This window comes from Primulina tabacum, chromosome 6 (assembly GCF_025594145.1).
Source record: "Primulina tabacum isolate GXHZ01 chromosome 6, ASM2559414v2, whole genome shotgun sequence".
Lineage (NCBI taxonomy): Eukaryota > Viridiplantae > Streptophyta > Magnoliopsida > Lamiales > Gesneriaceae > Primulina > Primulina tabacum.
This window is the reverse complement of record NC_134555.1, coordinates 5097090-5107199: the sequence shown is the minus strand read 5'-3', so window position 1 is coordinate 5107199 and position 10110 is coordinate 5097090. Positions and strand designations below refer to the sequence as shown.

The 10110-nt window shown below is 34.2% G+C and overlaps 1 protein-coding gene across 1 annotated transcript; it reads left to right on the top strand.

Annotated features, from left to right (window-relative positions):
• Positions 1–625: 625 nt before the first annotated feature.
• Positions 626–4056, top strand: LOC142548932 (sodium/calcium exchanger NCL-like). The gene is made up of 9 exons (XM_075657576.1): positions 626–1304; positions 1474–1686; positions 1768–1949; positions 2033–2172; positions 2252–2510; positions 2604–2752; positions 2856–3117; positions 3434–3694; positions 3783–4056. The coding sequence occupies exons 1-9, from the start codon at positions 917–919 to the stop codon at positions 4029–4031; spliced, it is 2103 nt and encodes a 700-aa protein (XP_075513691.1). The 5' UTR covers positions 626–916; the 3' UTR covers positions 4032–4056.
• Positions 4057–10110: the final 6054 nt, after the last annotated feature.

The following is a 10110-nucleotide window of genomic DNA, read 5'->3' as shown; positions in this document are numbered from 1 at the left end:
TGGCAGCATATGTTTATGAATTGGTAACAAGATGATCATTAATGATTGCTAATGCTGTCAAACGTTTTTAAACTATATTCTTAAATTAACTTAAACTATTTTTAGACAAATTTTACTTTTAATCTAAACTAATTAAAAGACCTTATATATAAAACATGCACTATATTTGAACTTGGTTAAAATACACCAGGTATGAAATATCAATTCAGAGCTAATTTATTCTGCATGGAATCCAACAAGTACGCTATACCTCGAGTATTCTACCTCATGATGCATGGAATCCGAAATTGATAGATGCAATAAGTGAGGCGCAAATAAATGAATGAAACCTTAAATTTTTTTTGTTTGGAAATAATGGAATGGAAAATTATTGTTGAATGGGAAACAAACAAGGCCAGCTTGAATACATTTTAAAAATAATAATCTAAAGAATAAAATGTATTATATAATTAAAAGATGCTTTTAATGGATTAGTACACTAGGGGCAGGGGTGGTCGTATGTGTAAATAATTAATTAATATGTGTCCACATTACGGTAGAACGTGGAAAATAAAAAATTCCAAGAGGGTGGAATCTTCTTTCAAACGTGTTAAAACAATTTTGAAGTCAAATCATATTGGAGGCAGGCTTTCCAAATATCTTGAATGCTTCTGGCATGAAAAATCAAAGTCCACCCTTGCAATGTTATGTGTTTGACGTTATTGGTTTTAAGTTCTAACATCATGGGATATAAAGCTTTAACGGGACAAATTAATTCTTGTTTTCAAGTATTAACATCTCACAATAGGCTAGTTTTTTTAATCAAATTGTCAGCCTGGTGGATTCTAGATATTGTCATATAGATTCCTTGCTCTTTGTTTGGAATCCGATCAACTTTCTTTGTTCAATCTGAATCAATTTCCCATCATTATTCGCAATGGCTGCTCTCGCAGTAAATATAATGCTCTTGATCCTTTTGAGCAGCATAGTTCAAGGAAGAATCATAAAGCTCAAATCTTCTAATGATTTAATCTCGGATGGAGTTAGTGATGTTGGGTATAATCAGTCTTCATACATTATTATTTCAAGTGCCGATTCATCGCCTCCGAACAGCGGGTGCATCCATCAGTATGGTTTCCTTCCATGTGCAGAAAATGCTGCAGGATTCATCTTCCAGATAATGGTATATCAAAGTCTGCTGATATTTGGAGAGAAGCAACTGGGGAAAGGGAGTAAGGTGCTTTTCCATATTCTTGGAACTGGAAAATTCGGGGGCATTATTTTTCGAATTCTTATGGCCTTACCGTCGATGATGCTGATGATCGGTTAGTAACTTTCTTGGATTTTCTCGTTCTTCACGCTAGACTAATATGAATTCCGAGTTCTCTCCGGAACAGGAGGCGTCCGGATTTCAGAAACCGAAAGTTTTATGTATGGTTTCTATGGAAATCTTTGAATTGCTGCAAGAAGGTTTCAGTGATTTTTCTTTTGCAGTGTCTGGAGTTTTCATGAGCAAAGAGAATGCTGCATCTCAAGTCTCAGTTGGAGTCGGTATCTACGCGGGACTGACGGTCTTTGGTCTTACTTTGCAATGGGGAATATGTGTGATATTTGGTAGAAGAGACTTACCCCAAAAATCAACTGATCGCATTGAATCATCGGGCTCGAATTGTTTGCCAGCCAAAGAAAAACTAGCACTCTTGAGAGGTAGGCATATTAGCTTAAAACTTGCCAAGAAAATTGTTATGCTTCTATGTGTAAGGGCTGAATATTCTATCATTACTGCAGGTACCGGTGTTACAATTGATCGAGAGACTCGAACCACTGCTGGGATTATGCTCTTGTCTTTGATTCCTTACATAACTGTGCAGCTGGTTAACGTTTTCAATAATTTATTTGAAAATCGTTTGATGACTTTAATGGCACTCATAGTTGCAATCTTTTCGCTACTCTCATATTTTCTCTATCAGGTATCCTGAATTTATCGCTTTATATTTTACTAGCTGTGAGATGATTTTACATCCGGTATAATTAATTTTGTGTTCTTGCTCAGATTTTGAATCCCTGGATTCAACAAAGAAGTTTAGACTACTCGAAGTATGAGCTTCTAAGGGCTGGATTTCTGAAACACGTGGGACGGCTAGGCGATATTGTGAATGAAGATGGGAAACTCAATACTCATGTCATAAAAAAGTAACTTGAATCAAACATTATTCATGAAATATTTTTACTGTTATGATTGAATATGCCATTTATGCTTTTTTGTGGGCAGATTATTCACTGAAACAGATAAAGATGCGGATAAATGTATAACAAAGACTGAGATAGAAAAGCTGGTTCTTGAGATCATTGAAAGTGGGAAAATGAAAGTTGATAACAGATATGCAGTTTCTGAGATTATGAACACATTTGATTTTGACAGTAACACGACTATCACCGAGCAAGAATTCATCAGTGGATGCAAGAAATGGGTAGATGAAACCAATTCATCTGAACATGGTGATTCTGGTTCAGGAAACATTTTTCATGAGGCAGGAAAGCTACTCAACAATGTATTTACTAGCATTTTGGTACTAATGTAGCAGTTTTTATAAATATGTTCTTTACTTTTTATTTTTCTGCAGCTTTTTCGAGTCTTTAAAGAGAAGAAAGAAGATGATCCTAAAGAGATAGACAGGATAATGTCCAAGATTTTAAAACATGCTCAAACAAAATTGCTTAGATCTGAATATCTGATAGAGGACGGAAGGCCAAACATTGAGCGTATTCGAAGGTAAATGGTTTAATAATTATAATATATTCTTTATTGGTTCGGTTTTTCTTTTGTATCCTTTGAATAATTCATGAGCTTGTTTGTGACATTTTTGTTGTGGCAGTCTGTTCAAGCAATTTGACACAGACAAAGACAGGTCGATATCGAAATCTGAACTAGAGCAATTAATAAGTACTGTGAAATTTGGGGAATTTCAGCAAAATCATGTTGACATAGAGAAGGAGCTATTCAAAGATTTTGATCAAGATAATAATAGTATAATTGATGAACCTGAATTTGTTGCTGGAGTAACCAAATGGCTTAAGAAGGCCATTCGTGTTGCAAATACCTCAGACTGGACGAAAAGCATAGATGAATTCGACAAGGTGAGGCTGCATAGCATCAGATGTTTTTGTTTTGCGATGTGGTTGTCTCTTAGGCACGATGATAGAAATGTGGGGTTTAGACTATTATATAGTTTCAAAGATTTGATTTTCAACATAACCATTAGTTTTAGCTCTCGATTGTACGAGAGTATCATGCATATCTAAGATCACTTGCTTGATTATCATGCTACATATATTGACACACAAGAATCCAAATGTGATACTTAGGCTGCTCTACAGTTCAAAAGATATGAATCACATCATTCAATTTTGTAACAATAATCTGAACTTTGATGCCTCCCTCTCATACTTGCAGATTGTGTGGAAACAAGAAGTGTATGACAAATGGGCATTTATGGTATCAGTATTCCAAGTTCTGTTTGGCATTGTTGTACTGACTTTTCTTGGAGGACCTCTAATGAATAGTATTCTAGGATTGTCGTTTTCCATGAGTTTACCATCTTTCTGCATATCATTTGTGATAGTTCCATTGGCTATGAATGCAAGAGCTCTAATAGCAGCAATCTTGCCCGCAAGCCGTAAAAGTGAAAGATCAGCTTCTTTAACATTTTCAGAGGTATATGACCAAAAAATTCTCCTCTAAGTTTGACTTTTAGGATTAAATTTAGCATCATTAATCTTTTTTATGGATTTGGATGATGCAGATTTATGTTGGAGTTATCATGAACAACATTTCAGGATTGACAACTTTGTTGGCTATTGTGTATGCAAAAGATTTAACATGGGATTATTCAGCAGAAGTGCTAACTATTATTGTGGTGTGCGCTATTATAGGCATTATGGCTTACTCATGCACCACTTATCCTCTATGGACTTGCTTATTAGCATTTCTGCTCTATCCTTTCTCCTTGGGATTGTATTGTTTTGTGCAGCTTCTCTGGAGCTGGAAATAACCTTCTGTGTGCTTGTTTTTTTTCCCAGTTTTGTTTCTTCTTGAATCAAGATAAAAAAAATATCATTCTTAATTAGGCCTACATTAAATTATTTATTTCATATGCATGTGTAGCCAACTCGACTTGCTTAATTATACTAGTAAATTTTACAAGATGGAGCTGAATTAATTAAAAAACAATTGTATTTTTGGTCATGTATATTTGTCACAATCGATGGTGATCAATATATCCAAGAAAACCATCCATCTTCTCGGTCATTTACCCAATTACCCTCTCAAATTCAATTGTATCACCAAACGAAGCTAATATTGGCAAACTTAAGTGTGTCAATTTGGGTGGGTTGGGTCGAGTTGAGCAATAGTATTATTCAAAAATACATTTTAACGGTTAAAATAGAACTTGTTTGAAATCTTTCTTTTATTTGCGACAAAGAGACAACACTTGAACGATCAAATATCAGCGAAAGTTTTACTCCATATAATTTATGATTTTGAATCTTATGTTTGTGATAACTTGGAAATTTATGCATTTATTCTTAAATTTATATGTTTATGTTCTATTTAATTTAATATATTAATTGACTTGACATAATTAAAATTGTACTAAAACTAAAACACTTTTTAACGCTTAATTTCATATTAAACTCGTATAAACTTATAAATCTTGAAGTTTGATTAGATCGTGACATTTAATCACGCTTATTTTAAAACCTTGCAAAAAATATTCCAATTTCATTATACCTTAACACATAGCAAGTTATATTATATCAATATTTAATATACGAGTACTAATAAACCGTATTAGATTTATATAGATATACGAGTTATTCATTGAGGTTGTGTTTGGTTCAAATGATAGGATTACTGAATGATTAACACATAAATGATAAAATATATTATTATTTACAGATTTGTATGGTCTGTGCAAATCCTTGTTGTGTTTGGTTAGATTTTTAAGGGTCTGATCAACTAATCATTTAACTTTGTAGTACCAAAACTACTCTTTCACATATTTGTTTTATTATTAATTTCAGACCAACTTTTGTTAGCTATGTGAATTTCTCCGCATAGATTGGTCTGAAATTAATAATAAAATCACTTAACTTTGTAGTACCAACATTTCCTTCGACCAATTTCCTCCACATAATATCTTCGAAGAAAACCCTAGGCCACATCAACGTAAATTTCTCCGCATAGATGTACGAATTCTTCCCGGAAATCTGTGGATCGTGATGTGTTCTACGTGAATCAAATATCCGAAAGATTGAAATTGGATTGTGTAGGTTCATATTCCATCGAAATCGCAAGAAAATGTAACAGATAACATATTGTGCGGAAGGAAATTCGATCTCCAACCTTCTTAGTGGCCGTGAATGTGAGTATTTCTGAGAAAATCTAATTTTTATTTTTTTTACAAATATTTTTTCATTTCCGTTCCGTTTTGTATAAATATGTTGACAAATACATTTTTAAGTTTACAACAACCGAAATGGGTTGCAAGTTGTATGTGTGTAGGTTTTACATGTTATTCAACTATGATTTCTCTGCTTTTCGTTCGTTTAGGATTTTATTTTTATATTCTCTGTCGAATTTGAAAAATAGTTTACTAGTTCTTTGTTCTACTAAATTTGTTGTAGTTTCCAAATAATTAGTTGGGTAAAACTTTATTTTAATGACATATTTGTAGCTATGTAACTCATTTTAAAATTCATTTAGTTAATCTTTTCCATAGCTTTTATGGATGTCAAGACACCACCACAATGCGAGTGCGGCAATGGGTATATGCTGTTACGTGAAGCTGGTCAATATTCTACCCGACCGGGGCAATATTACTTTATATGTCCGGCCGGTTTGAAACATCGGAACCGATTCTTTTGGTACGATGAGTATAATGTTGAACAAGTTTATGGGAACAATGAACCATCATCGAAAAATGAAATGGGTTCAAATTCGTCACCAAATCCCACTTCTCATTCTACAATTCGTCGGCACACACAAGCATGCAATGCAGCTTGTAGTTCACAATCTTCTACTCTGAAGAATGCCGATACAATTGACACGAAACAACACGTTGAAACGAAGTCGGTTATGGAATCGACCACATCCGGGACACCGAATAATGCAGTGGAGCACACACCTTTATCTGTGGAACAAGTTTGTTGTTGTTTTGGATGCTTTTGCATATTACTTAGTTTAATGATGTTTTTCATGTTTGTTATTATCATTTCTAAGTAATATGTTGTGTCTAGGTTTATTGTTATGTAATATCGGGGTGCGAAATGGAGAAGACGTTGATGTTTGATATCGTATATGTGATTGACTTCTTGTGGTCACTAATTATTTATTGAATAGAAAAGTCTTTTGTTTTGTAACTCTTTGTTGCTTTCATTCAAATAGTGGTAATACTATACTTCATTTTAGTTTAGATTGTGATGTTGAATATAATCTAGAATCTACTTGCATCATTATATTTGTCTTCTTACCTTCATCAATCAATGTAACTTCAGTAGTAACCCCGTTCCCAGGATGCAATGAACTAATGGTAAGATTACAGTAAGAAACACATTCTAAATTTTCAGATATTTATATTTGATTTAAATTCAACATAAACTGAATTCAACAACAAATTGTACAGGATTTTCATAGGGCAGAGGCCAATTTAATTTCCAGGGATTAAGGTCCAGGATTGTTGATGAGTTGTGCTTCTTCATTGCGATGCAATTGGTGTAAGAATTCAAGTAAACTGCAACTTCCATCTGAGGTCAGTCAGGAGTCTATGTTGTCTTCACACGTCTCTGGGTTATTTACAAACATGTAGGCAGATTGATGAGATAAGCTTTTAATGCACTTCTGAATAATAATTCGTTACTTTCTGTCTCCTTACGTCTGTCTGGATTTTTAATTGTCATACACTGGTATATGTCTATAATTTGACCTATATTGCCTACAATATCAAATCAATCATAATTGATATGTTAGAGGATATGACATTAATTTTGGTAGATTTGTGTGTAATAAATGATTTCTGTTGTGAACTTAAGGGCGTGGTGAAGCATGAATTGCTGCATCCGAAAATAACACAATTCCTTTTTTTTGTAGGCAAAAAAATGTCTGTGACTTTCCCTAGATACCCTCAAGCTTCTGTTACGAGCAAGTATGTAATATCAGTGGTATCACTGATATCAGATGAAGAAATCGATGGTGCAGCTCAACCTCCACAAGCATCAAAGAACAAAAATATGGTGGGTATGTCGTCTTCACATTCGTTGAAGAAAACAGCAGGCTGATCAACAAGTTTTGACCCTGTCGCCGACATGTAATACAAAGAACTAATGAAGAATTTAACAACAAAGAAACGTGGTTGTATTGCAGACAGTAGCTCGAAGAAGAAGCTGTTGCAACTTATAATTGTGTACCGGTTGTTATTATCGGAACATCGGACGACTCAAGTGGCTAAACATGTTACTTTCTTCCGTAAGTGATGCGGTCTTGTAACCACCCTTTTGTTTATTTTGGATTGTATTATAATTGTGTATATGTACTCGATGGGTCGGTGGGCAAGACTTGTTTAGTTTTATGGTGTTGCACAATGGGTTGTGTATGAAAATTTAGTAGTACGTTTGATGCTTAAGCTTCATTAATTTGTACTCAACTTATGATGTTTAGCTGTATATGTCAGATAAGTTTGTGTAATTAACAAATTTTCAGCCCAACATAACTGAAAGTATCATTGTTTATATCATTAATTAAACGCAAAATTAAAATATGAGAATGCATAGTAAACAATAGTGTGATTGTTTTACCTTTCTTAACAAATTTGGTACCCGTTATGAAACTTACAAATACGACTTGATCAGAAGTTAATTGACAACAACAAATGAGTCAACAAAAGTCATGGAAAGTTTGACATGCACACAAGTTCATTATTTCCAAAACATGACTGCATGGAAAATTAATATAAACCCAAAAGTGCCTCATGTAAAGGCATAGCTTCAACCTTATCTTAGCAACCGTCTCGCTAAGCTCAATCTTTCGGCATCACCCAAACACAAAAACAATGAAAACTTGGCAGGGTTGTCCACCAATAACTCAATAACAATAACTTTCTCGTCTTCGCTCAACTCGGGAATTGTTTCCATGACCTTTAACACATTGTCTTGTGCATTGCGCATCTTCTGCATCTTTTTCAGTTGCCAATTGTTTGATAAGGTCCGTCATTGTATCTTTCGTGATGATGGCGAAATTATTTATGGCTTCCACTATCGCATAATCATCATCATCATACACCTGCTTCTGTTTCTTACCCTTCGACTTTGCATTTGATGTGGGTCGCGAGGATGGTGTTAGAGACACAAACATTGACTCAGCACCTCCCTCGTCAACAGAAAACAATTCCTCGAGGCTCATACCTATATTGTTTGGCATTTCAGGTGTCATTGTAAGGACCTCTTGAACTGCTGCAGTAAAATGTTCATCTTTGTCTCCGATAGCCCGATCATTACCAAATATTTCGCACCAATCATATTAATACATCCACCTTTTGTGTCTCATTGATCGTGTATTGTTGTCTTCCTAACAATTTTACAAACAATTCACTGAGCAATCAACTTTTTGTAAAGAACAAAAGTGGAGAATATGTCGAACAAAAAATAAACCTTAATTAATGCTTTTTATATGTCGTTTGAAGCTTCAATGGTCTTCTTTGTGCCGTTCCATCCTACACCACTTTTACTTAATATTGTCACCAAAGATCCATACAACTTCTTCCAGACATGCACTTTGGAGTTAATATGTGGGTTGCCACGCAAGTTTGTGTTAGGAAATGCAACTTTCATACGATTTTCAAGAAAAGATAAATAGCCTGGCCGAAATCCATTGCCGCTTTTCCAACCTTTTGTGGAAGCCTCTTTCAGTGCTTGTATCAGACACTCTTCTTTACATTCAGTCCAAGTACGTCTTGTCTTATCAGCTTTTTTGTCTTTGCCAACACAACTCTCCGAAGTTGCTCCACTTTCCATAATTAGGATGTTGCCACTGCCGTTGTCCTATTACTGCAAATAATACAGACCACTAGTTAAACATGTAAGAAGAAGCTCACTGACTAACAAGCACATTTTGTAATAACGAAGAAAACAACATTATCAAGGTAGAATTAATCTAAACAAAATAATGCAATCATGTTTTCAACATTTAAAAGTAATAAACATCAAATGCCACAAGTACATCTCCTCAAAAGTTCAAACGAAATAACTACACAAATCCAAATGTTTTAGTTCAAATTGTTCCACATCGACATTGCGAGGTTCTCTCTCCACGTATCCCACTCATCCGATGATTCAAAGATGTTGATGAAATCATCTTGTGTCTCATTGGCCGGATTTACTACATCATCATTCAATTCCTCAATTGGATCATCGGGCATTTCAGACCTGATGAAGTTATGCAACAACATACATGTCATTATGATTCTGTTTTGTGTTTTCAGTGGATAGAACGAAGGACTTCTACGCGTCTTGCGCAGTCGTTTCGCACGTAACTTCATTCAATGTCGTCTCAAGAGTAACATAATCAAGAAAGATCGATATATGATTTAGTGAAGCATCACAAAAAGTCGAACGCATGTACGCATAATGGTCATCTATCGAAGATACTTCAAAAAAAATTATCCATTTTAAATGTGTTCAAAAATGAATTTAGATACACCCAATAGAATTTCATATATTGTAAACGAAGACAGCACTGTAGGGTGGACAACAAATTTCTTGTTTTTCAAGGGTTATTCAAAAAACATCAAAATATATTTCAAAATAAATTTTAGTTCACTAAAAAACTTTTTTTTTTGTTTACTATTAACAAAAATATCACTGTTTAAAAATAAATTATTACACACACAGCTACCACAGTGTCTTAAGTAATAAGTTGAAGAAATATTATTCAGATTTGGTTTTCGATTGTAATGAGATAACATTGAAGGTTACGAAAAACAAAATCGGCACAAGAATAATATTACAAAGAAAAGATACAACAGTTTCGTCAAACACAGAGAATACAAACAAAAAACAAGACAAGATTGAATTAAA